At 41.2% G+C, this 27,533-nt stretch overlaps 1 protein-coding gene across 2 annotated transcripts in view; it reads left to right on the top strand.

Moving 5' to 3' along the window:
* The window catches only part of UTP18 (UTP18 small subunit processome component), a 37,239-nt gene extending 11,492 nt beyond the window's left edge, over nucleotides 1–25,747 (top strand). Inside the window, exons 6-14 of one of the 2 annotated variants that reach the window (XM_004434739.3) lie at nucleotides 1,555–1,680; nucleotides 1,779–1,953; nucleotides 7,102–7,202; nucleotides 7,463–7,553; nucleotides 9,979–10,102; nucleotides 19,868–20,042; nucleotides 24,356–24,498; nucleotides 24,757–24,795; nucleotides 25,593–25,747. In XM_004434739.3, coding sequence (XP_004434796.1) covers nucleotides 1,555–1,680; nucleotides 1,779–1,953; nucleotides 7,102–7,202; nucleotides 7,463–7,553; nucleotides 9,979–10,102; nucleotides 19,868–20,042; nucleotides 24,356–24,498; nucleotides 24,757–24,781 — 960 coding nt within the window. In that variant the 3' untranslated portion in view covers nucleotides 24,782–24,795; nucleotides 25,593–25,747. The remainder of the gene's footprint in view (nucleotides 1–1,554; nucleotides 1,681–1,778; nucleotides 1,954–7,101; nucleotides 7,203–7,462; nucleotides 7,554–9,978; nucleotides 10,103–19,867; nucleotides 20,043–24,355; nucleotides 24,499–24,756; nucleotides 24,796–25,592) is intronic. The other variant, XM_087440971.1, reaches the window with a different exon arrangement.
* Nucleotides 25,748–27,533: the final 1,786 nt, after the last annotated feature.

Raw genomic sequence — 27,533 nt, 5'->3', positions numbered from 1 at the left:
GTCTGCTGGCACCAGCCTAGTTCATACTGCTGTCATTTCTCACCCTGTGTACTGCAGTAGATTTGTGACTAGTCTCCCCACTTCCACTTTGACTTCTTCCTAAACTGTTCTTCATATAGTAGCCAGAGGGATCTTTTAAAAATAAAAGATCAGGTCATGTCACTTTTCATTGCTTTTTGAAAACTTCTGAATTCCTTATCGTAGTCTACACTGCCCTTCCTGATCTGGCTTCTTCCTATGTCTAAAACTTCATCTGAGACCTCTTTCCCCTTATTCCCTCCTCGAGCCACACAGGCCTTCTTTCTGTTTCTTGAACATGCCGAGTCCTTTCTTGCCTCAGAAACTGCTCTTTCTCTTCCTTACTCCTGTCTGTTCTTCAAGCACTGCTGATGGTCAACTCATTCTTACCTTTCTGCTCAAATGACACCTTAGAAAAGTCTCTCCTGGCCATCCTGTCTAAATGGCCTACACTAGTTACTTTCTAACTCATCAGTGTGTCTGGCTTGTTCGTTGTGGTAACCAGGTGCCTTCCCAGCTCAGTGCTTCAGTCAACTCTCTGTCAAAAGAACAGATCTCTCTCTGACAAAGTTATTTTTTCCCATTATAATATAAATGGTAGCATGTGTATTTAGATGGAGGAGGGGACCCTATTATGGTAAATTATTAGGAGACAGTGATTTTGTCTCTGCCCACCTTAAGACAATTCATTTAGCTCCTCATAGGGTGAATTCACCTTCATTGAAAATATAGTCACCATAGGGCCGGCCCCGTGGCTTAGCGGTTAAGTGCGCGTGCTCCGCTGCTGGTGGCCTGGGTTCGGATCCCGGGCGCGCACCTACGCACCGCTTCTCTTGCCATGCTGAGGCCGTGTCCCACATACAGCAACTAGAAGGATGTGCAGCTATGACATACAACTATCTGCGGTGGGTTTGGGGGGACAAAATAAATAAATAAAAATCTTTAAAAAAAAAAAGATAGTCACCATTGAAATTTAACAAACAAAGCATACATATAATACTCACTTTTTTTTTAATATAATTGAATTTTTAGTGCAGAAGGAAAGACCTGTAAAAACAGAGAAATAACTGAAAATACTTGAAATAATAGTATGAGATCACCATTACTTTAAAATAGCAACCGTGTACCCTGAGAGGAGAAGATAAGCAATCCATGCCAACCATAGAACCGTGGGGACGACCACATAGTGCCTCTTATTTTGTGCCATGAACGCAAAGGTGCCAGAGTAAGAGTTTTAAGTAAAGTTTCCCTGGAAATCAAAGTCTCCTAACCCAGATGGGTGTATCTTGGGGAAATGATCGTATACTGGTGCTCCATGACCTTAGTGATTTAATCCCCTCATTTGAAAGATGGTAGAAATGAATTATTGTGTTGTAAAATGACTTGCTAGTTGGTAGCAGAGCTGTGGTCTTCTGGTTACCGTTCCAGTACACTTTTTTCTGCCTTATCAGCTACTTTATAATGTCTTTTATTCCTGTTTTAAAGAAAGTGTTAACTCATTTGAATTGATAAAATTCCAGCTTTATTTTTCCATAGATGAAGAACTGCCAACATGCTAACGCTGAGCGTCCAACCACTGCTCGGATCTCCTCTGTGCAGTTCCATCCTTGTGCACAGGTCGTGATGGTCGCTGGACTGGATAACACTGTGTCACTATTTCAGGTATGCATTTTTAAATGAAGACTTGTAGTGCAAAGTGTACTGCCAGGGTACAGGGTCTATGGAAATTACCAAAAGGAATGTTTTGTACTTTGTTGTAGGTTGATGGAAAAACAAATCCTAAAATCCAGAGCATCTATTTGGAAAAGTTTCCCATTTTTAAGGCTTGTTTTAGTGCTAATGGAGAAGAGGTTTTAGCCACGAGTACCCACAGCAAGGTTCTTTATGTCTATGATATGCTGGCTGGAAAGTTAATTCCTGTGCATCAAGTAAGAGGTAAGGTTTGTATTGAATATGTAGCTGGTCATCTCACTCCCACCACGCCCCAGGCCACAGCTGAGTTCGTTTATCAGTATTTACAACCACTTTTTTTCCTCCCCATAGGATTCTTAAAGAATAAGAGTTTCTTTAGATTTGGTATTTGGAAAATGTCATTGTGTCGTTGAGATAGTATGTGTGAATAAAAACAGTGAACTGACTTTGTATTGAGCGCTTATTCTGGGAAAATCATAACTTGGAAATGTATATCCACGTAGACCAGAAAAGCACTTGCAAATACTTGGCTGTAAAATTAGTAATTGATACAGCAGAACGATCATGAGCCTGGGAGCTAGAAGAGCTGGGTTCCACTTCCTTGGACAAATTATTTCACCTCTGTGATCTTAAGGATATTTGGATACCCTCTAGTTCTTCTGGTGTTTGTTATAATAAGAGTTTTGGTTTACATTTAAAGGAAATAAAGCACGGCTTTTGGAGATTATAATATATTTTGAAGAATGAACTACTTAACAAGTAAACTTTTTGTCGGGTGAAAATTGATCTTTCCTCTGTCTTAGCCATTCTTCCCCTGCGTTCCCCTACCCTTGTTACCACAAAATACAGTGTCACCTTTGTGAGTCCTTTGGGAACTGAAGCCCTTGTAATGAGGTTGGCTGGGTTACATTATAAATCTTGGGAGCTGGTGTTGGCATATGCTGCAGCTCACTGGCAGTCTTCCTGTTAAACTGCCCGGGCGTGGGGCTGTAAAGGACAGGGGTAGCTCTGTACAGCCTTTTTTCTGCTAGTGGTTGGAAGTGAATAAGGCCAACTTTAGAAACCTGTGTGATGTTTATTTTGAGTGTTTCCAAACTTCTCTTTTCCTGTGTTCCCTGGCACTTTCAGTGATCCTTTCCACGTAGATTCTTAGTTTATCCAATCATACTTTGTTTTTTTATTTTTTCGTGAGGAAGATCAGCCCTGAGCTAATGTCCGTGCTAATCTTCCTCTTTTTGCTGAGGAAGACCGGCCCTGAGCTAACATCTATTGCCAATCCTCCTCCATTTTTTTCCCCCAAAGCCCCAGTAGATAGTTGTATGTCATAGTTGCACATCCTTCTAGTTGCTGTATGTGGGACGCGGCCTCAGCATGGCCGGAGAAGTGGTGCGTCGCTGCACGCCCAGGATCCGAACCCGGGCCGCCAGTAGCGGAGCGCGCACACTTAACCGCTAAGCCACGGGGCCGGCCCTCCAATCAAACTTTAAACGTGTTTCTCAGATGTTAGTGTGCATATGAGTCACCTGGGGATCTTGTTAAAATGCGGATTCTGATTCTGTAGGTCTGAAATGGGGACTGATTCTGCAGTTCTCACGGGCTCTCAGGTGATGCTGATGGTGCTGGTCCATGGACCTCACTTTGAGTTGAAAAGCCTTAAACCATCTCCCCATATTGAAATAGAAAACAATATATAGTAGTTATTATTTTTACATATCATTCCGCTAATCAAAAGGAGTGGGCTTTGGTTCTTCCTTGCCTTAATCCTCTTGGAGAAAGCAAATCAGGCGTTGGCCAAGATACGTTAGTGACGTTTACTGTGATCTGCTGGTGTGCAGGAGTGTGTATCCACCACTTGCTGCTTCTGAGACATGGCATTTATCTTTCCCTCTCAATATTTTCCCTTTTCCTTTTTACTCAATAAACATAGCTTTGTAATGGTGATAATAATAATGGTAAAGGTATTTCTTTTGTTGGTGGTATGCTTATTGAACACTTCTCAGTCTCTCATCATTATAAAACAATATAAATAACTCAAGAAATTAATTAAGGACATTACAATAAGGGGGCAGAATTGCTGACTAGTTAGGATATGCAAGCCTTATACATATGTAAATTTAAAAATGAAGAATACTGAATTGATGCAAATGATATGTTTGTTCCATTAATCTTTTGGGGTTCATAACCTGGGGTTCATAACATGGGGTCCATGGACACTTGAAATTCTCTGGATAGAATTCAGGGGCCTATGAAGTTAGGTAGGAAAAACTTTACATCTTTATTTTTACTCACCTCTAACTGAAATTTAGCATTTCCTTCAGTTATGAACATTTTGAACAGCCATTATTTTGAGAAGGGGACCATACACTTTGCCAAATTGCTGAAGGGTCTGTGGCACAAAAAAGGTTAAGAACCTCAGGTTAGGGCCGGCCCCGTGGCTTAGCGGTTAAGTGCGTGCGCTCTGCTGCTGGCGGCCCGGGTTCGGATCCTGGGCGAGCACGGACACACCGCTTCTCGGGCCATGCTGAGGCCACGTCCCACATACAGCAACTAGAAGGATGTGCAGCTATGACATACAACTATCTCCTGGGGCTTTGGGGAGAAAAAGGAGGAGGATTGGCAATAGATTGTTAGCTCAGAGCTGGTCTCCCTCAGCAAAAAGAGGAGGAGTAGCATGGATGTTAGCTCAGGGCTGATCTTCCTCACACACACACACAAAAAAAAACTTTAAAAAAAAAAAAAAAGAACCTCAGGTTACTAGTTCAAACTTAAGAAGCAGTTTCTGTTGTGTCATTTAGACGGACAATTTTTTTTTTTTTTGTGAGGAAGATCAGCCCTGAGCTGACATCCATTGCCAATCCTCTTCTTTTTTTGCTGAGGAAGATTGGCCCTGAGCTAACATCTGCGCCCGTCTTCCTCTACTTTATATGGGACGCTGCCACAGCATGGCTTGACAAGCGGTGTGTTGGTCTGTGCCCGGGATCCGAACCTGCAAGCCCTGGGCTGCCAAAGCAGAGTGCGTGACCTTAACTGCCGTGCCACTGGGCCAGCCCTTAGATGGACAATTCTTAAGAGAGATGTCTTGTCCTAAGTAAACACATGAGGAATTTGACCATTTGGGAATCAGATTGGCTGGTCAGACAGCCATTTTGATTATAGGTGTTATGGTCTGGTAATCTCAGCCACAGTGTTCTCTTGCTGTAAACTCGGAGGGCCATAAATGTTAAGAGAGAGGATTTTTCAAAGCTCCTAACTTAGCACCTGCCACGTGGTAATTGCTCAATAAGTGGTAACTGCTGAGCTTGTTAGGAATAGCATATAACCTGTCTGATTACAATCCACTATCGTCCTGTGGAATTTGGCTCTATTCTAATTAAATTGACCATTCCTTTTCTTACCAGTTGCTCAGCAGTTGACCTAAAAATTTTATTCACCAATCTATAAAAAGATTTGTATCTGACCTCTTTAAAGCGTTGTATCTTCTTTACCTAGGCCATATTATAAATGTTATCTGACTCCTCTTTTGAAAGGTCCATCATTTGTAAAGAGCAATTATAATACTGGTATTAGCATTCATCACTGTTTTTGGTGAGGTTAAAAGCAAGAGTATATACATATAACTAGTATAATACACTGTAAGCTTTGGATGAAAATACAGTTCTTATTTTTCTAATTAATTGCTAAAGTAACTCCCTGTCCTCATTTGTTTTAATTCTAGTATTTCCTTCTCGAAGACAGCCCCTCTCTCCTGAATTGCCCAAAAACACAGACTTACTCAGGCCAAAAGTGTTAAGGTCTTCCAGCCACCTGCAGACAGAGCGAGCAGTGGACTGTGTAATGAGTCTTCTGGCGCTTTGCCTGTGTTGCTGCCACACTGGGTCTGTTCACCTTGGTCCTGTACAACATGAGGGAACTTGGTTCGCTGTTGCTCTGATGATGCCTGTGTAGTCTGTATCCCTCCAGGGCTGAGGTGGTGCCCAGCTGTAGGCTCCACGGTGAACGCTTTTTAGTTCTCTCACGCGTTTCCACTGCCCAATACTGTGCCATTAGGGTTGAGTCTGGAGGAGTTTCCAGCTGTAGCCTCACACTGTGCTAGGACTAGCCTCCCTTCCCTGCTTCATCACGTAATGATATTTTTCTTATGTTTGGAACTGTTTCTGTATACTGTAGTCAGTACATAAGGTTTGCCCAGAATTTGGGATGAAAGTTACTCTTAATAGGAATAGATTCATCGTGAAGGAGCCTGGTCATCAGCAGAAGTAACCCCAGTGATTGAAAATAGTGTGTGAATTGATTCCAGTCAAGGGACCTCGGATGTCATCTCTGTGGGGCAGGACTGGAAAGGGAGGCCCAGTTTGTAGTGGTGTGAACCATCTAGACAAAGATTGTTAATAGGATAGAGGTGGTCTGTAGGAGCCTTAACCAGCATTTTCCTCTAGGGAAACAAGGGCTGTTCATTTGATTTTTCTAAATTCTCTTTCTCTAATATTTTAACTTAGCAACTTAACATTTTTTTGAATAATTTTTTTTTTAACTAGGCGGTATTGTTTACGTGGTGCAAAAATCTAGTACATATGTACAAATGGGTGGATAGTCAGTCTCCTCCTTTCCGTCTCCCTGGCCACCTACTTCCCTTCCGTGGAGGTAGCCAGTTGTACCTATTCTTTATGTATCCTTTCTATTAGACAGCTTTTTAGTGAGAACTTGGTTCTCTAAGCAGTCTGATACTAGAAGGAGTCTCCTGCATAGTCAATATGAGCCTTTTGGATGTGGAAGAGGAACATGTCTCTTTGTAAAAAAGTAAATTGACTCTCTGGTTTATATAACTAGCTCTTGTGACTTGGTTATGTGAGTCACATCTTGAGAAGCTAATCATCTCTTGAATATACTGACACCTTGTGTTTTTCTTGGATCCACAAAGTTAAGGGTTAGACTCGCATTCATCAAGGAAAGTTTAGTAGGTGGCCAGCAGCTAGTTTCTGTATGTTATTATGTTTTTGGCTGTCTCTAACGGTAGAGTATTTCCTTTCTGGTAATGAACTTTGTGACAAAGAAGTATAATTTATCTTTTTAGTTAATTACAGGTATTACTGCTTACAATTGGAAAATTAGTTGATGTGTTTACTGTTTGGAGAGCTGAATCTCTAGACTGCAATTAAAATGGTGAATGTTAACCAAGACAAGGAGAAGTTTGCTAAGCACTTTGTAGTGACCTTATATTTGGGTCCTGCTCAGTGATGTGTGGGGTCAGACTTATTCAGAGTCTGAGCCTAGGTTTTGTTTAATTTGAGGCACTTAGATATTTTAAAGGGTCAGAAACTCAATTGTCAGTGAAAGATAGCTTTATTGAAAACCATATTAATCCTTATTTAATTGGTTCATCTCCTTCCTTAGGTTTGAAAGAGAAGATAGTCAGGAGCTTCGAAGTCTCCCCAGATGGGTCCTTCTTGCTCATAAATGGCGTTGCTGGATATTGTCATTTGCTGTTAATGAAGGTGAACCATTGTTAGTTGTTGCTTGTTCTTCTAGGATAGGATATAGTGTAGGGATAGTCTTCAACCATAACTTATTGTGTCCTTAAATCCACATCTCAAGTAGAAGAGCACAGTGAGACTGGGGAGAAGTTCTGAGTATAGGGGAAAACCAAGGTGAGTAGTTGCTACAAAATAGAGAACTAGATTGTTTTATTCTACACAGTGTGATTCTTCCATGCAGCTCCTAACAATTTAATATGTAATACTTATTATTCTTTTAGACTAAAGAATTGATTGGTAGCATGAAAATTAATGGAAGGGTTGCAGCATCCACGTTCTCTTCAGATAGTAAGAAAGTATATGCCTCTTCGGGTAAGTTACATTAATCACATGATAATCTGAAGCGCCTTTGAAGCTTTGCATGTGTTTCCATTTCAAATTTAACCAAAAACTTTTAGACTTTCTTGTTTTAGTAAGAAAATCAGTTTTATTTTTAGAATTCATTTTTCGTTGCCATTTGCTTTCTCATTTACTAATGGCTAATAGTCAAGGGCTAACTATTTAATATGCACTGTTAACGTGTTTGGGGCAAAGGTGGGAAGAAAATGCTTATTTAAAAGATGATTCATTTTAAGACTTTCTTACTTTCTTTTTGAGAGGTGCTTAGAATCATCACGCCTTTTCTTTTAGCCCCTTGTGACTTGGCTGTTGTTTGGAATTTTCTTCGTTATTGACTGAAAACAATTGAGGTGTCATCCTCTCTGACATTTCTGTGGTACTTTTGACCCGCTCTCATCCCTGCCTGTCTCTAATCTCTACTCTCTTGCCCTTCTGATTGTCCAGGGTCATCTTTGACTCTCACTCCCTTTCCTGAAGGCTCTTGGGGTCCATCACCATCTCAGAGTAGCTCAGGCTGTTGGGTGGTGGGAGGCATGAGAGTGGTTCTGCCTGTGACTAGTAGTCTTCAATCTGTGCAGGGCTTTTTAGCATAATTTTAATTTTCCTCAGCTAGGAGCATTTGATAATATAGCATTACTTTTTTTAAAAAAAAGTTTTAAAAAAAGATTTGCTTTAGCATTAACTTACGTTTAATTTTCATTCTGGTTTTGTCCTAGAATCAGACTTACACAAAGTTGAGTTACTTTACATTTTTATTTTTTTTAATTTACTAATATAAGAAGGTCAGCAGCATCCATATTCTCTATATTATGCTAGGTTTTCTGAGAGGTAAGGAATAAATATTGGTTCAGAGTAGTGTTCCTAATGAAATGGCCCTTGGATTCTGGAAGTTCAGAATTAGAGTCAGAGTTAGAGTAGGGGAGAAGAGGTGGAGGGTCAGCAGAGGTACTGAAATTTGGTGTATGAATTGGATGCGGGTGTAAAATATTTACAAATTTCGTCACTACTGTGGAGGTCTGGTTTACCATAAGGAAGATTCTAAAAGCAGGGAAGGAGTAAACAGAAGTTGAGCTTTGGTAACATCTAGATGATCTTCCTGCCCTTGATCCCTTCTTTTTCCATTTTAGTCTTTTGCTACCTAGACCAGTCTTTAAACATCTTCCTTTATTGTAACATTACCCTGCAGACATATGTAATGGTTTTAAAATTTGACCCTATTCAATTTTTCCATATGTATTTTACTACTACCTAACTTAAACCCTCATGCCAGCCTAGGAAATTTTATTTGTCAAGGAAATAGTTGAAACAGTGAGATTGATTGAGTTCTCATCGGGAGGATAAGAGTATAGAGGAGTGAACTTTAATGCAATATCCACAGAAAAGGAAGAGATGAAATAGGTTTAAGATGGGTGTAGGGTCATTATAGAAATCTAGAATGAGTATGGGGAACAGTGATCATCAGTATCGAGTGCTGTAGGAGAGAGAAAAAAGAACAAAGACTGATTTTGGCAATTAGAAGGTCATTTCTTTTTTTTTTTTAACTTTTTTTTTTTTTTAAACTTTATTTAGTTTTCCCCCCAAAAGCCCCAGTAGATAGTTGTAGGTCATAGTTCCACATCCTTCTAGCCGCTGCATATGGGACTCGGCCCCATCATGGCCGGAGAAGCGGTACATGGGTGTGCACCCGGGATCCAAACCTAGGCCGCCAGCAGCGGAGCGCGTGCACTCAACCGCTAAGCCACGGGGCCGGCCCCTAGATGGTCATTTCTATTATGAAAATTTGTGTTATGTTTAGATTTACTATCGCCTCTTATTTCGTTCTCCCTTCTCTAAACTATTTGTGCTTACTGCTCACAGTTAGCATTTCTTATTATTTAAATGACTTGGTAATGGATAAATTGTGTGTGCGTCTTATTTAAATTATGAAGTCCTTGTGGTCTGGATGAGTTCTTTCTTCACTTCCTCCTCCATCATCAGCATCATCATCAGTTTGGTATCTGAATCACCTAGCCTTACATATTAGGTGGTCTAATGCCTCTTGATAGATGTTGGAAGACGTATGCTGGTGAATATTTTGTTTTTTCAGTTTTTGCTCCAATAATTTGTTGGAGTGAAATGTAGAAGCTTTTTCTAAAAGTTCAACTCAAATCAGGACTTTGTGATTTTACTCTAAACCTAAAGATATTGTGTACTAATGACTAATTGAGGATGCAGTTTTCTATATATGAGAATGTATACAAGAAATATTTTTAAGCCAGTTTTCTAGACCTAGAACACTTATAGTAGGTGTTAATTTGTAGTCCCTTGTACTATTAAAGAGGGACTAAGAATGGTCAGTTCACTTGCTTTCAAGTTTAATGCAAAATTAACCCAACCTTTTTTTGCCTCTTTCATGCAGGGGATGGGGAAGTTTACGTTTGGGATGTGAACTCGAGGAAGTGCGTTAACAGATTTGTTGATGAAGGCAGTTTATACGGATTAAGCATTGCCACATCTAGGAACGGACAGTATGTGGCTTGTGGGTAAGTAAGGAGTTTTTTTTTTTTTGTGAGGAAGATCAGCCCTGAGTTAACATCTGCTGATCCTCCTCTTTTTGCTGAGGAAGACTGGCCCTGGGCTAACATCCGTGCCCATCTTCCTCCACTTTATATGGGATGCTGCCACAGCATAGCTTGCCAAGCGGTGCGTCGGTGCACGCCCGGGATCCAAACCGGCGAACCCCGGGCCAGCGCAGCGGAGTGTGCGCACTTAACCACTTGCACCGCTGGGCTGGCCCAGTAAAGAGTTTCTAGTAACCTTTAATCACTTTGTGCTAATGAGAAAATATTAAAGAATTGAGTGTACTAGGTGGTCCTTGAGTAGTTCTGTTTATAAAGTGTTCAGTAATAGGAAATCAGTGAACTCAGGTCTTTCACATTTTATTGTCTTAATGCAATGCTTAAGAATAATATTAATGGTGGCTTGTCAGTTCTTTAGCAAAGAAAAGACTGGACTGCCTTACGTTGTATTTTTTTTTTTCTTTTGCTGAGGAAGATTCACCGTGAGATAACATCTGTGCCAGTCTTCCACTATCATGTATGTGGGTTGCCCCTACAGCATGGCTCCTGACGAGTGCTGTAGGTCTGTGCCTGGGGACTGAACCTGTGCTGCCCAAGCAGAGCACGCTGAAGTTAACCACTAGGCAACGGGGCCGGCCTCCGTTGTATTTTTTCTTATATTTGAAATAGCCATTTGGGCACATCGAGTTTCCCTGTTATTATCTTAAGTTTCTTGCCATTAATGAGGAAGTAGAACAAGATAAACTTTGGATTTAAGTCTTAAAGATACTTAATGGCATTTTTTCCTTTGTCTAGCTAGGTGATATAAACCAGAAACATTTTCCTTGGAAATACTGTTTGTTAGAATTGTAGAAACTTTAAAAATATTATCTAGAACATGTTGTTGTGTTATGGTTATTACACTGGGGAAAAGAAGTGTAATATTTATTCTCCTGCTTGACTCTCAAGATGCAGGCGGGAGGAGGCAGCATTGGATATTTACTCATAATTCCAAACTGTCTTAGCTACCAAACCACTAGGGTAGCACCTGTAATTTTAGAGCTTTCAGAAGTGAATTTTTATGACTTTCTTAGACTAAACACAATTGATCCATAGAGATTTCAGTCAGATCCTGCCTGGTAGGTAGGTCACGTGGGTCTTGCCTGTCCAGAAGCGTAGCATACTCACCACTCTTTCTTCCTTTCACTCCCTCCTTCAAGGTTAAAATTGGGGGACCTACTTGTAAATATCCCTACTACCATTTGAAAATTGGTCAGCTACTGCCTTTGGGGCCTAGGAGGAAAGGGAAGTAAAACCAGGCTGTGGAGCTCGGAGATCAGGCCAGCATCACGTGAACAGTAAGCAGTAGGACGTGGCGGGTAACTTCGTGTCTGAGTGCCCTGGTTAAGGCCCCTCCCTTTCCTGTGTTACCTTTAGTCACCACACCTATGCCAACCTGTAGAGGGGGACAGCTTAGTGTGAGCCCAGCATTTGCCAGAGTAGTGTGCACTGTGGCAGCAATTCATGATAAGCAGAGCTTCCGGGAATAAAGCTCCTTTAAAACGAAGACTAGAGTTTAAACTAATTATAAGCAGTTTTAAGCAGAACTGCTTTTGCCTCTGTGTGGGACAAGAATAACTGCACAAAAGCGACCTTCATTCAAATTTGTTAAGTTAGTCTTTTTCTGGTCCTTGCCTTGTTTTTTTTTTTTTTGGTGAGGAAGATGAGCCCTGAGCTAACATCCATGCCAGTCCTCCTCTTTTTGCTGAGGAAGACTGGCCCTGAGCTAACATCTGTGCCGATCTGCCTCCACTTTATGTGGGATGCCGCCATGGCATGGCCTGATAAGCAATGCGTCGGTACACGCCCGAGATCTGAACCTGGGCCGCCAGCAGCGGAGTGTGCGCACTTAACCGGTACGCCACGGGGCTGGCCCCTGCCTTTCGTTTTTGTATCACTTTTTATTAATCCCCTTTGGAGGGTCCAAACAGGAAAGAATTTAATAGTAGTTGTTTAAACTCTTGTGATTGTGTGTGTGTGTGTGTGTGTTTGAGTGTGAGGAAGACCGGCCCTGAGCTAACATCTGATGCCAAGCCGCCTCTTTTTTGCTGAGGAAGACTGGCCCTGGGCTAACGTCGTGCCTGTCTTCCTCCACTTTATATGGGACGCCGCCACAGCATGGGTTAACAAGCCGTGCGTCGGTGCGTGCCTGGGATCTGAAGCGGCGAACCCTGGGCCGCCGAAGCGGAGTGTGCGCACCTAACCACTTGCGCCACTGGGCCGGCCCCTAAACTCTTGTGATTTTAATTGTCTTTCGGTGTAATTGAATTCTGATGTGCTTGGTCAAAAAACTTTATTAGGTTTTTATTGTTAAACCCAGAAAGAAAAGCCTTAACCCTTTTCAGAAATTCCAGAAAGAGGAATTTCTGATGTTAATAGGCAGGTGGGGAAGAGTTACTGGTGGTGGAGGAGCCAGAGGCAGGAGACGCTGAACCCACCTGGCTGGCTGGGTGTTGGCTCCCTCCTTTCCTCTCTGTCCCTCCCTGCTTCTCCCTCCCTCCACACTGTCACCCCCCAACCTTAGTACTGGTGTGAAACCCCTCTGTCCTGGCCTCTGCTGCTGGGAATTAACTCCTGTGATCTCAAAACTCATCTGTTAGTAGCCTTTAACTCTTCTCATTCAGTGTCCTGACATAGAGTGGATGCTTTCTATTTGCAGTTTTGCTCTGATAAGGAAATAGGGAAACCAAGAATGTTGCAAATAGAGAGCTCTTTTCGTTTACATTATTGTTTTTTATGGCTTTGCTTAATCTAAGGATTGCTGTGTATTTTTAGAAAGTTTTCACAGCAGTTCATCCAACATCAGTGTTAAAACTTTTTTGAGAAATCGTTCTGGATTAGCCCTTCATTTTATAGATGGGGGGCTGATGCTCTGAAGCATCCTGAAAGACACAACTGAAATCATGGACGTTGAACTCTGCGGTCTTACTTTTTCAGCTGCAGTGCCCGTCTCACTTCACGGGGTAGAATCTGTGGTAGTTGTGCCTTTGCAGCATCTTCTGTAAGTGAAGAACAAGGAAGAGTGCAGACATGGACACTCTCTCCCCTGCATGTGACAGCCCTTTGTGTGCGTGGGCTCTTAAAACCTCAGAAGGTAGCTCACCAAATTCAGGTGGCCCCGTGAGATGACTTGGAGAATCCTCTTTATTTTGTTGCTATTGCTTTATTTTCTCTGCTTACAGTGAAGAAGTTAGGAATTTCTCATGCTGTAGCCATGGCACAGATTGCTAGCTTGGGCTCCTGCCTTTACTGGAGGTATGCAAGCTATAAACCACTTTGGGGTCTTTACATTTTAAGAATTGTAGGTCAATGACATAGAAATACCTATTTTTATATTTTCAAATCAAAATTCTGTCAGGTGATTAGAGATTTGTTGACTTTAGTCTTCATCTGCTTCTTAAAAATACACAGGGCCGGCCCTGTGGCTTGGTGGTTAAGTGCGCGTGCTGCAATGCTGGTGGCCCGGGTTCGGATCCCGGGTGCGCATCGAGGCACCACTTCTCCATCCATGCTGAGGCCGAGTCCCACATACAGCAACTAGAAGGATGTGCAGCTATGACATACAACTATCTACTGGGGCTTTGGGGTGAAAAAATAAAATAAATGAAATCTTAAAAAAAAAAAAAATACACAAACTAAGATGGTCTTTTTACTATGATTTCCATTTAAATAGTTTTAAACTGTGCTTTGAATAGTATATAGTAAGATTTATACTATTAATAGCAACCTTTTTTCCAACATTTACTATGTGCCAAGGACTATTTTTCATATGTAACTATGTATGTACATACATAGTTAGTATATATGTATTAACTGTATTTTTTTTGTGTGTGTATATATATTTTTATATGAAAACTGAGTCTCATTTCCTACTCCGTGATATGGGTGCTGTTATCTCCACTTCACAGGTGGGGAAGCTGAGGTGCTGTGAGTTAGGTAACTTGGTTGAGGTCACACAGATAGTAAGTGGTGGAGCCAAGATTACGACCCAAATAGTCTGGCTCCAAAGCCTGAGCTCTTCCCACTCTGCTGCTGTTTTTTAAGGTACAGCTCTACGTGTTTGTGTTTTTAAATATATAAATGGTACTGTTACTAGGAGTTTTATAAATTAAGGAGTCTTAGAGGTAAAGAAAATTTATAGTCCGGTTTGTCTTGAGTGTGAATCCTTTTGTGCCATGTATATAATCCCTTTGAAAAAGCATCTTCAACCATTCTGTACTTCAGCCTTTACAAAGCTTTATCTTTTATCTTTTTAAATCTCTGAATGTACCTTGGATTGCTATTTTTCCTACTTAAATCTGAGTTTTAAACCCTTAGTGTAAGACTTTGCTTCAGGATTTTTGTGATTTCAGCAACCTGCCTGGATTTGGAGATGTGGAAGCTAGTCTTCTGTAACTTAAAGCTAAGAAACAGAAAGTTTCTCTTTCATCTTTGTACTGTAGGATATTTCCAGTATTAGTTTATTCTCATCATGATTGTCCTTTTTGTCTTCTCTCTCCATTTGTTTGTATGTCTGTTTTTAATTTCTGGATGGTGTCTCAGTCTAATCCTGCATGTCCATCACAGTAGCTACTAGCCACATATGGCTATTTAAATTTAATTAAAATAAAAAATTTAGTTTCTTAGTGAGACAAGCCACATTTTTTATTTTTTTTGTGAGGAAGATCAGCCCTGAGCTAACATCCGATGTCAATCCTCCTCTATTTTTGCCAAGCAAGATTGGCCCTGGGCTAATATCCGTGCCCATCTTCCTCCACTTTATATGGGACGCCGCCACAGCATGGCTTTGACAAGTGGCGTGTCGGTGTGTGCCTGGGATCCAAACCTGTGAACCCCGGGCCACTGAAGCGGAGCATGGGCACCTAACTGCTTGTGCCACCAGGCCTGCCCCGAGACTAGCCACATTTTAAGTGTACAGTAGCCACATGTGTCTAGTGGCTCCCATATCAGAGAGCACAGATATAGAACATTTCTGTCGTCACAGAGAGGTGTACCTGGGTAGCAGTAACCCAGTCGTTTTATTGATAAGGAAATTGAGGTCTAAGAGGTAATTTAAGTTTTGTTTATTGGTTGTTACTCATTAAACTGGTTATCTGCAGAGCTGGATCAGGAACTCAGGTTGTCTGGTTCCCAGTTCTGTGTTCTTTCTGCGCTGCCACCCCCCAAATATTTTGATTTTATATTAAAAGAATACTAGATAATTCAGGGCCATAGAGAAGTATGAAATTCATTATGATGTAGGGCCTGGAATTAATAGTCCTTTAATTTTAGCACTCCCATTAAACATTTAAAATGGGTTTTATTTTACTTCATCTGAGAATCTTCAGGACGTGTGTTTTATAATGCAAGAAAAACCTGTTTTATTCAGTGATGTGTTTTTGCCTCAGTTTTCTCTTTCATAAAAACATTTATTGAGCATTGAGCTAGGGATTGTGAGTTAGAAGAACAGTGCATCATCAGCTTCTCATAGTTCATGATCTCATGGTGGGGACAGATGTGCACATGTATCTCTGTTTACAAGGCGGGTCATCATAAGGGCTGCATTGAGATAACTGTTTTCTAAGAGTATAAGGAATGGTGAAGGCTGTTACAATTGAACATCTGGAACTGTTTTTTTGGAGATGCTGGCACTTATACTGGGCATTGTGAGGGTCAGTAGTATTCAGAGAAAAGCATTGCAGATTGTGGAAAGGGTAAAGGTGTGGAGGTGAGAGAATTCAGGTCTGTGTTCTAAGTGGGGTGTAGATGGGATGACTATAAAGGTAAGCAGGCAGAGGATGACTTGTGGAGGTCTTGTGTGCTATGTCCATGAGTGTGGACATTATTTTGAGTGGAAAGAAACTGTCAAGGGTTTTTAAGCAGAGGAGAATCATGATGATATCTGAATTTTAGAGGTTGAAGTAGATAATTCGAATGACAGCCTTTCGAAGGGGAAAAGAGGCGCAGGGCAACCAGCCTTGAGTCGTTGCAATAACCCAGGGTTTAGGTCATAATCACTAGGGCAGTGGGAATGGGAATAGGAGAGATGGGCAAACGATGCTTGTAACGGATGTCGTAACTGCTTAGAAAATTGGGAGGGGAGAGAAGCAGGGACATTCCCAGGCTCCAGGCCTGAGGTGCCAGAAGAGTGACCTTGTCGTAGTATGAGAGAGGAGGAGGAGGAGGAGGTGTGTCGGAAGAGGTACATTCATGTGGCTGTGTCCACAACAAAGAGAATGCGGTGTGGAATTAGACTAAAGACACTGATTTGGACATGATTGTGATAGGTAGTCCATGGGAGTAAATGAGATGAGTGAGACACTAGAGGGAGGTTGAAAGTAGAACCTTGGGGGCTAGAGTCAGTGGAGAAGGAGGTGACAGGATGAGAGAAGGATCAGGGTTCAGTCTTAGAGAATTCAGTAAAGGAGAGGATTTAGTTCTGTTTTCAGCTTGTTTGCTTTCAGGTTCTGTAGGACAACTATGGCTGTGGTTGTGTCTTGAGACTTTTAATTTGAGGAGCTGACTTCCTCGGGCCTCCCTCACGTGGCCACGAAGGGGAAGGAAGCAGCTGTATAGTAAGGTCACACAAAGACCCGAATGGGGTTGAGGTATCGGAGGGAGTCAGGCACTTGTGGTGATCGGACTGTTTCTGAGTGCCTCAGCGGCGGTGTGTGTTCTGCATTGTGGAGCTGCAGCTTCTCTCCTCTCCTTTTATGTGGCCACTCTTGGCCTTTCCGGTTTGCGTCACCCGTGAGCGTTTCTCTGAGCATGGTCCTTAGACGCCCTTCAGCCTCAGAATACCTGAGGTGGTGATGAAGAACTGGGATTTCTGGGCTCCACTCAAGCTCTGTGAATCTGAATGCTGGCACAGGGGCGTGGGCACGTGGAGCCCAGGAATCTGCTTTTTAACACACTGGGTGATTCTTGTGCACTATAAAGGGTGAGAACCGGGCCCTTATTTGTGTTCTTTTTCTGCACTTCAGGGTATTTCAACCTCAGCACTGTTGATATTTTGGCTGGGTAGTTCTTTGTTGTGGGGCTCTCCTGTGCACTATAGGATGTTTAGCAGCATCCCTGGCCTCTACCCACTAGATGCCAGTAGCACAGCTATACCCCCCCACCCCTCAGCTGTGACAATCAAAATGTCTCTAGACATTGCCAGATGTCCCCTAGGGGGGCAAAATTGTCCCTGGTTGATAACTACTGTTCTACCTTCAAGTTCCTCCTTGCTCATATTATGAATTTTTTCGTGGCCCCTGTGCGCACTTTCTGTATGACTTTTCAGCTCTGACTCCCACCACCACTGCCACTGTGGTTCCCAGCCCCGGCTCATAAGACAAACATTGATCTGGCTAATTGCTGTCATTCCTGTTGGGGAAGAATTTTGTGTACCAGGAGACTCGGTGGTTGCTGATCTGCTGTGGATTGACTGCCCTTGATTCAGGCACCTGCTTCTAATCTGGTCAGCTATGGTTGGGGGTGGATCACTCTTGTCTGTTTCTTTAGTAGGAGTTCAGGGGTGAGCCAGTAAACATGCTGATTTCTCCCTTTGTTCCTGTTCCCCCCGTTACCTGTGGTACCTACGTCTTCTAGAAAGCTTCCTCTGGAGCAACTTCACCTCATGCCAATTTTTCCCTTTGAGGGTCTAGATCACATATAGAGCTTAGTGCTATATTATGTTTCTCTTGTATTTCTGGCTATTGCGTGCAGGTATATATTTTCTGGGATAAATTCTTTCTGATATTCTGCATTCCTGGGACACTTTGCAGTGTCACTGTCCATACTGCTGGACGTGTAGATATCATTCAGAAAAATCGACTAACGACTCTTAGTAGCAGTAGCGTATTGGAGTCAGTTACACTCTTTTAGCACAAATATCACTATAAGAATAAGTTGCCATATATCAAAATGATTAATTTGTGCCATTTTTGTTCCACAAATTTAAGCAACAGTCAAATAAGAATTAATAGGCATTATTTAAGGAGCCTCTGATGTTCATGATGGTAAGATTTGATCTAAAATTGATGTTTACAAGAGAACTATGTGGATTATAGCTTTTTGTCCTTAATTAAGATGGATTTAGACATAAATCAGTTTTCAGCAAGAAAGAGATTTAGTATAAAGTAAATACAGTGAATTGATATTTTGATCCAAGTCAAAAATATAAATAAGGAAAAGATGAAATTTGTCTTAATTTGGGCTGCTGTAGCAAAGTACCATAGACTGGGCAGCTTATAAACAACAGAAATTCATTTCTTATAGTTCTGGTGGCTGGAAGTCTCAGATTAGGATACCAGCATGGTCAGGTTCTGGTGAGGGCCTTCTGCAACCTGGAAGAACGTTCTTGCTGTGTCCTCACATGGTGGAAACAGAGTGAGAGAGCTCTCTGGGGTCCCTTTTATAAGGGCCCTAATCCCAATCATGAGGGTGAAGCCCCTAATCACCTCCCAAAGGCCCTACCTCCTAATACCATCACATTGGGAGTTAGGATTTCAACTTATGAATTTTGGGAGGGCCTTATGAACAAACATATGAACAAACATTCAGTCCATAACAAATTTATATAAACCAAGGATACATATAGTTTCTCCTGAGTAGTTAGCATGGACTACATACAGTTTGCTCTATTTAAATTAAGGAGTCCTTAGAATCAAATGAGGAAATGTGTATGTAGTAGTTTGAAGACTTTAAAGCACTAAATTTGAACACACAGTTTGTGTTGGCTGTAGTTTCAAGCCATAGAATCTTTCGTGTGAAATGAATTTGTCTTGTTTATGCATTGTGTCTGGTTCATTGTAGGTAGTAAGTATTAAGTGAATAAATGACGATCGATGTTTGAGTGCTGGAATGAGAGTTCACTTAGTGGAATACATGTGTGTCACCCTTGTGAGTTTGAAGCTTAATTTCTTGCATCTTTTCATTTTGTATTGCATTTGCTGATTAAGTTTGAACTAAGATTCTATGAATTGTAAGTACCTTTTCCTGTTCCTTATAAATGATGCCTATAACATTAGGTGCTCTGAACAGTGAGGTCAAAGATGCTTACTGAAAGCTCTTGCCTGTAAATGATTCTGTTGATGATAAGGTTATTAGGATTTACTTTTTATGAGTATTGGGTATACTTCATTGTAGGTAAATGTTGTAATAAACTTGGAGTGGGTCATCACCTCCATAACTCTTGACTGTAGATATTCCCAGCAGAGCAAAACTAAGATGCCTGCTATTACTGCTGCTGTTCAGCACAGTTTGGGAAGTTCTCACAAATAGAATAAAAAAGAAAGGAGGAGATCTCAATAGGGGAAGGACAGCTCTCATTCACATGTTGGAATGTTAGATGGGCCACAGATGCCATGAGAATGGCAGTCTCCATCTCTTTTGCTCGCCTTGGCATCCCAGGCACTTAATTAGTGCCTCTCATAGAGTTGACATTGAGTAAATATTTATTAAGGGAATGAATAGTGAAGATTCTCTGCTCTCTCAGATTTTCTAGCTAGACCCGCAATTGAAAAGCTGCACGAGTTGCCACGAGTTCAGCAAGACTGCGGTAGAACTGGTAAAATGTGTCTAGCTTTTGTCTTGGGATGAACTCTCCAGTCACTGGTCCCTTTGTAACATGGTACGACTCCTGAACCTATCAGTTTAAGGGGTTAAATCTCTGTGAAAGCCCTCTTGCTTGTTGTTAATCTGTTTTATTCCCTTTTCTCTTTGCAGTTCTAATTGTGGAGTGGTAAACATATACAATCAAGATTCTTGTCTCCAGGAAACAAACCCAAAGCCAATAAAAGCTATAATGAACTTGGTCACAGGTGCTACTTCTCTGACTTTCAATCCTACCTCAGAAATCTTGGCAATTGCTTCAGAAAAAATGAAAGAAGCAGTCAGATTGGTAATATTTCTTTACACTTTCCTTTTGTCATTGATAATTTTTAAATTTAAGTTGAAAATGTGAAAAGATAACAGGAAAGGAGAGTGTTGGATTATTTTTAAAAGAGTAGCTTGTTTTGATATAGAAATTATTAGGATTGTAGCTTTTTGGTGCGGTTGTAGAAATGATGCACAATAGCCACCAAATTTGTATTATGTCAGTTCTTTTGGGAAAGCTGTGCTGTCCATGCTTAACATTTCTTAAGTGATGGTCTTCATTTTCAGACATTTCCTTCAGCATATACTAAGGAATCTGATTAAGGCAAACACTTCATTTCTCTACAGTTTTCTTTTTTCATCTACCTTTTTAAGGGCCTGTTGTCCTAATGGAGTGGAGGCAGTTTTTACATTTTCAAAGTAAATTGAGCTTGGAAATAAATTGTATAAAAAGATTGCAATTTAAATAGCCAGATAGTACTTGTGAATATATCTGTGTGCCAGGAGTCCCCAGGACCACCCCAGGTTTGGTGATTTACTAGGAGGACCCACAGGACTTGTACTCATGCTAAGAGTTATTACAGGGAAGGGATACAAAGCAGCATCAGCAAAGGGAAAAGGTGCATGGGGCTAAGCCTGGAGGAAACCAGGCGCAGGCTTCCAAGAGGCCTCTCCTAGTGGATTCACACAGGACACGTTTAATTCCTCCATGTGTCAACTCTTTTCTACCAGGGAAGCTCATTGTAGACTCAGTGCCAAAGGTTTTTGTTGAGGGTTGATCTTGTAGGTACCCTCTGCTTAGCATGTACCAAGATTCTAGGCTCCCAGAAGTAAAAGCAGGTGTTCAGCTTAAATCACATTATACAAATGGTTTAGGCACAGTGAGCTATCTATCATTTAGGGAAAGTTTCACATCAGTGTACGGACTTGCTTATTAGTCAACTTCCCAGACACTGTCTAAGGCCTGCCCTTGAAAGGAGGCCTTTCTAAGGATAGCAGCCTCAGGCCTATGTTAAGCCTATGTTAACTCTTTTTGGCCCAACCTCAGAGCACAGCTTAAGTGTCAGTCCATCTCTATGAAGTTTCCTCCCTTTCAGGCAGAATCAGTTTCTTCCTTCATTTAACAGTTATCTGCTCTAGGCACCAGGTATACAGATGGCATAGAACTTGGAATAGCAGTATTGCATTGTGCTGTTGTTATGTGTATACTACCAGATAAGCACTTTACAGAGCCTGTTGTTTTTATCTTGCCTACTCAACATACTTCATCAGCTTTGTATGATAGCATATAGTTTACAAAGCTTTACACAAAAAAATTTTGAGCTAAATAACAGTCCTCAGAGGATTCATGTACCCAAAGTCAACAGCTCGTAAAGCGCAGAACTGTGCTTCTCGAGTCCATATTCTTTCTAACATTTAGCTGTTTTCCAACTGAATTCCTTAGAGCCCTAGACTATGTACAGGGCTTCAGATGGCAGGGGGGTCAGGGAGGAGGCTGAGCTCCTACCTGTGTCGGGTAGAGCAGCTTTGCTGTTACTTGTGGTATGTATTGGTGTTCTGCATAAGATTTTCTTTGAGGGGAGGAAGGATTCTGCTGGAAAAAGAGTTTGAAAAATACAGCGTTGCGTTTTATTGCCTCTCTGTTGAATGACTCATTTGATAAATGAGAAGGTTCTGAATCAAGTCTGCTTTAAAATCCCCGCTCCTGTAATGGGAGTGGTGGACTGGTATATATTAACCTTTTATCATTTTAATGATAGTAAATTGTTTTAGAAAACCATGGGATCTGTCTCCTGTTGACATAATACGTTCTGCAAGATGCTTAGTAGTTCTGCCTGGGTTGCTTCAGTGATCATGGCAGGACTTACGGTTTTTTATTGTGGCAAAATCACACAAGGAATTCATTAATAACAGCCAAATCCCATTTTTTAAGTGGTAGTCAACCATAATATCTAATGGAAAGAAGCCGGGCAGAGCAGCTTCAGAATGCGTCAGTGAAACAGCGTAGTGTCAGTAAACGCGATCTCTTATGATGGTGATCCAAACCATTCTATTATCCCACCACAAAGCAGTGAATATAAATCCAAGCCCTTGCACCAGTAAGAGACCCAGAAGTTAAATTCTTATTACATCTACAATCTTGGATGTGGTAGAAAGTTGTGGAACTTCTTATCCATTAAATTAAGGATGAGTGAGCTTTTACTTGATGAATTTTGATATCTGGGCCCTTAAAGATAATGACAGAAATGGTGTTGGAGATAAAGGGAACTTTCTGAGATAAATAAATTGAGTTTTTAATGGGATTTTTTCTGAATTAATGGTTCAGTTATAGTTTTTAATACAGGAGCCATAAAGAGAGGTTAGAGCGCAGCTGACTCTAACCAGGTGGGGGTCATTGGTCTCAGGGAAGATGTACTAACGCAGTGAGAGATTACACTTGGGGGCTTTGCAAATAGATATAGTTGAGTCTCTTAGGAGGACATTGTAAACTTTTTTTTACCCCTGACATCCAAGTCAATAGAGGAGATAAAATATAAAAATAAGTTGTTGTGGGGCCAGCCCCGTGGCTTAGTGGTTAAGTGCGTGCGCTCCGCTACTGGTGGCCCGGGTTCGGATCCTGGGTGCGCACACCGACACACCGCTTCTCCGGCCATGCTGAGGCCGTGTCGCACATACAGCAACTGGAAGGATGTGCAGCTATGACATACAACTATCTACTGGGGCCTTGGGGGGAAAAAAAAAAGGAGGAGGATTGGCAGTAGATGTTAGCTTAGAGCCGGTCTTCCTCAGCAAAAAGAGGAGGATTAGCATGGATGTTAGCTCAGGGCTGATCTTCCTCACCAAAATAAATAAATAAATAAGTTGTCGCTAAAACAAGTTAAGATCAAGTCAGGGTACTACCAACTTCTTAGCTGTAATGGGTCAAGACCAGTTCTCATTAGCACTAATGTCTGCATTGATGTCATGCTGTGCAGGCAGAACCTGCCTTCTGGGGAAGTTGAAAATAATTGAAAAAGGTTTGGAGACTCACTGTAAACTTTACTTTCTTGACAAAACTGTCAATAGGGATATATCACAGGGAGTAGGGCCTAGTGACTGCCTGAAACCTGTTTAATAGACAGATGTATATATCACTGGGTTTTACTCAGTACTTGTCTATGAAAATCACCTTGATTGAAAGGTTTAAAGTCTCATCTAAAAGTGTGGAGGATGACAGACTACCAAGATAAATAGCTGAATGAGAAGTCTGTGTATTTGAACGTGAAGGTGGTGTATTTCTTGGAAGAGCTGGAGAACATTTGAAAGTGAGAGTTCTTAAAATCCTAGTCTGCTTAAGGTAACTCTTTCCATGTTTGGGTTTTATTTATCCACAAATTGTCTCACCTACTGTGGACTTGAGCCCATTTTTCCCAGAAGTAGACTCTCTTGGAGTAAGAGACTGTACCCCTCCTCATGCTTGGGCCTGACCTTGAGGTGAGCTTTTGGCTCTCTCTAAATCAGAACACACTTTCACTTCATGAACCAGGTTTTCATGATTCACTCCTCGAGGAGAGATTCCAAAAGGCAAAGAATATATCACATAGTTGAAAAGTAAAAATGTAAAAAGGTGGGGCCAGCTCGGTGGCGCAGCGGTTAAGTGCGCGCTCTCCACTTCAGCGGCCTGAGGTTTGCGGGTTCGGATCCCAGGCGTGCCCCGACTCACCGCTTGTCAAGCTATGCCGTGGCAGCATCCCATATAAAGTAGAGGAAGATGGGCATGGATGTTAGCCCAGGGCCAATGTTCCTCAGCAAAAAGAGGAGGACTGGCATCAGATGTTAGCTCAGAGCTAGTCTTCCACACACACACACACAAAATGTAGAAAGGAAATTATGTGATATTGGAAGACTTTGTATGACTTTATGTAGACTTCAGTTATGTAAAATCAGACTCTTCATAATGTTTAAAGTATCTGTTCCCCGTGACCAGATTTTAGTATTCCTTACTGTGGTCATTAAGTTAGAGCATTAATGGGTACTGCTATTGACTTTTCACTTTAGTTTATTCATTCGTTTATTCGTTCAGCAAACATTTAAATCTCCCAGGCACCATGCTAGATGCTGCATTAAAAGCATCAAGAAAATGCTGTCTTCTTTTCCCTCCCTTCCCTCTCAGTTAATAGCACATTGAAAATCAAATTTTAATTTTGGAACACTTTGCTACATTAAGAGAACTGTACTTTATATGTGCTACTGTCAAATGCACTTTTTGTTCCAGCAAAAAGATAGAATGAATACTAAATGTTAAGAAGGACGAGTTCCCAGTTGTTGCAATTTAAAGCTTTTTATTATTTCCTGCAGGTTCACCTTCCTTCCTGTACAGTATTTTCAAACTTCCCAGTTGTTAGAAAGAAGAATATTTCTCTTGTTCATACCATGGATTTTTCTCCCAGGAGTGGATATTTTGCCTTGGGAAATGAAAAGGGCAAAGCCCTGATGTATAGGTAGGTGTTATTTATGTTTAAAAGTCAGAAATACTGATAAACTTCTTTGGAAATGTGAAGAGAGACTATCGTTAAATTCCCAATGCTGCAATTATGTACAATGTATTAATTCTATAATTTATTAATCAATTACAGTGAGAAATCATTAATTAACCCCCCCCACCCCCCCCATCTGCCTAAGTGCCATTCTGGGATCTTAGTGACAATACTCTGGGTAATCACAAAGTTGTTGAGATGATCTGTCTTTTACTTTTTCAGATTGCACCATTACTCAGACTTCTAAAGAGATTATTTGAAGTAAGAAAATCCTATTTTATTGATTCTATAGGTTTTAAGGTTACACAGATTGCTGTCAGTTGTTGGTGGGACTACATTAGCTGATCTTTGTTTCTTTGCCCTGCGTTGCTGTTATCTTCAGTTAAGTTGGTGGGATGGAAGTATATCAGGAAGAGTCTAGTGGGACTTGAACCTTCCGTAGGAATTTCTTATCCCAGATCACAACACTCTGGCTCTGTTCTTCTGAGGTCAGATCTCTAATATTGTGTTCAGTGATGGTCATCAAAATTGTAATTACCAATCATTTAATACACAAAGGAGAATAGACTTAACAGAGAGAGAGAGGTGTCTTCAGATATAATTACAGCTTATATGAGCTCAAGCCCTCTTATTCTGTATATGTTTCTTGAGAGACTATAAGTGGCTTGCCCCGTAGCTAGTTAATAGTGGCTTGTCACAGAGCTAGTTAATGGCAGGTTCTTAGTTTTGCTGCCCAGTATTTAAAACCATAGGGCATACTTCCCTTCCCATGACCTTTGACCTGAGATATGGTGTTACTGAGGTTGAGCCTTGCAGTTGGCCTGTTCATTATAGTTGACTATTTGGTCTTCTCTGAGATCCATAAATGTTGAGGAGAGACTCTGGGAGTGTGTATAGATTTAATTAGGGAAAAGAATTTTTGAAAGTAAAGAAATTTTGAGCAAAACAGCCAGGAGGGGAAAGCACTCGAGCTGTCCCAAAATTACATGGTCAGAACATGTTGTTTGATGATGAGCAGCTATAAATCAAGTGTGTAATTTCTTCTCGTCTTTCCTCAGATCCACTTGAGCTACAAGAGAAGCCCGCCCTCATATATCTTCTCAGAAACTTCCTGAATGTGTGATAATATATGGATAATGATTTATTGAGCCAGCTGTGTTTAAGTTAACAGAAATGTCTTAATAAACACATAGCAACTTTTGTTTGAAAATAAGTGTATGTGGTTCTTTCCTCTCCACCCACACACATGCACACTAACTTGGATGCGTTTCTTTTAAGACTAAACATGAGAGATTGGAAACACCTGTCTGTAGCCAAAAGTAATATAGGCAGATATTTTCAGATTTCATAGTGAACCCTGATTAATAGTTCCCCTTTTTTCAGCATGGATCTCTCTATGTTTCAGGGTGTCAGCTAACAGAGGCTCTCATGAGCTGTGGAGGTCAGTTGGCTTGAGCTATTATCTCATGGAATGAATTTTGAACTTCCAAGTTTTCCTAGAAAGGTGGTTATGTAAGTGAGCATAAGTGAGGCCGGCTTGTTACACTAAATGGCCCCAGCCCCTCCCTTGTGTGACTACTCACTGCGCGGCACATACTCCAAAAAATTCACATGCTCCCCTCATTTATGGCCTCCGCTTACATATGTACTCCCCAATAGCTTGATAAATTAAAAACTGTTCTATGAGTTTCTCTCCAGGGACAGGGTGACCACAGGTGGGAAAAAACACTTACAAGGTATCCATCACAGCTGACAGAAGAATGGAACAATGTGATGCCTGGAGCCCATCATGCCTGGAGACCAACATCTTGGACCAACCCCTTCCTTACTGCCCATTTTCCCTATATAACTGCCTTAAGATTCTGTACTCTTTGAAGATGGGTCTTGGAGACATTAGTCACCTGTCTTCTGATTTGCTGGCTAATCTAGTTAAACTTCGTTTCTTGATCTCTAACTCATTGTGATTAATTGGCTCAGATTGCAGTGAGCAGAGCGAGCCCATTGCTCAGTATCAGTTATGGAAATGAAAAGACTTTTCTGGGCTTAGTGCTTCAAATGATTATCAGTGTTAGCTTGGGGAGGGGGCATATGAAAAAACCTGGTACGCTAGTCCTAATTATTAGCGACTCCCCTTCCTGGAAATGTTCATTATGTGAACTTAAATGTTTCATTTAACTTAGGTTCCAAGGTTGACAGTTGGTTCCATAATTCTTGAATCATAGTATAAGCTTGCTTTAGACTAGTCCCTACATATCGTACGAGAAACTGACACTATGCTATCTGAGAAGTATTAAAGGGGTTAGTTATGAGAAGTATCAACTAGGCCTAAGAGCTGTCACTCCACCTCCTCGCTAAACATGGAAGAAAAAAGGCAAGTTAGAGGAGGAAGTTTTTCCAGAGACAAAAAATGCCTCTGGGTCTGCCTGGAGAAGTAATAGATCCCACTTAACTGTATTCATACGGGACAGTGGAGGGTATCTTCAGTGTCTTCAAGGCTTGTCCAGGTCTACAGGCAATGACCTAGAGCAGCCCAATGGGTGTGGATTGTGTTGACATACTCCAGCATCTTTCTAAAGGAATATTTTCTGTCCGTGTGGGGTATTGCTGTGTGATTGTGGAGACGCTTCCTCTGTCCCCTCCTTTTTCAGCAACATCTTCCATGGTAAATAATGCTAAAAATTTGATTCCTGGACCTGGTTGGCGTGTTAACTGTTATTTCTCTCTCGAGTTGCTAGAGGGCAGCATTGGATTATGTGAGTAATCGAAGGCAAGGATTTTTGCAGCTTTTTATCATCACCTTGTCTTTAGCTTCAGCTAAATCATTGTTTCAGAAATGGACACCGAGCCTTATATGTGTTTATTCTGCTATGGTTTTTAGAGTGTGAACGATTTACAGGAATTTATCATTCTAGAGAAAATGATGGAAGCAGAGTTTAAATTTTAACTACTTTGTTAACATCTCTGGATCATTTTTTTTTTTCTTGTGAGGTAGATCAGCC

Source organism: Ceratotherium simum, chromosome 16 (genome assembly GCF_057802395.1).
Source record: "Ceratotherium simum simum isolate JZ-2026a chromosome 16, ASM5780239v1, whole genome shotgun sequence".
Lineage (NCBI taxonomy): Eukaryota > Metazoa > Chordata > Mammalia > Perissodactyla > Rhinocerotidae > Ceratotherium > Ceratotherium simum.
This window is presented reverse-complemented; position numbering and strand designations above follow the sequence as displayed.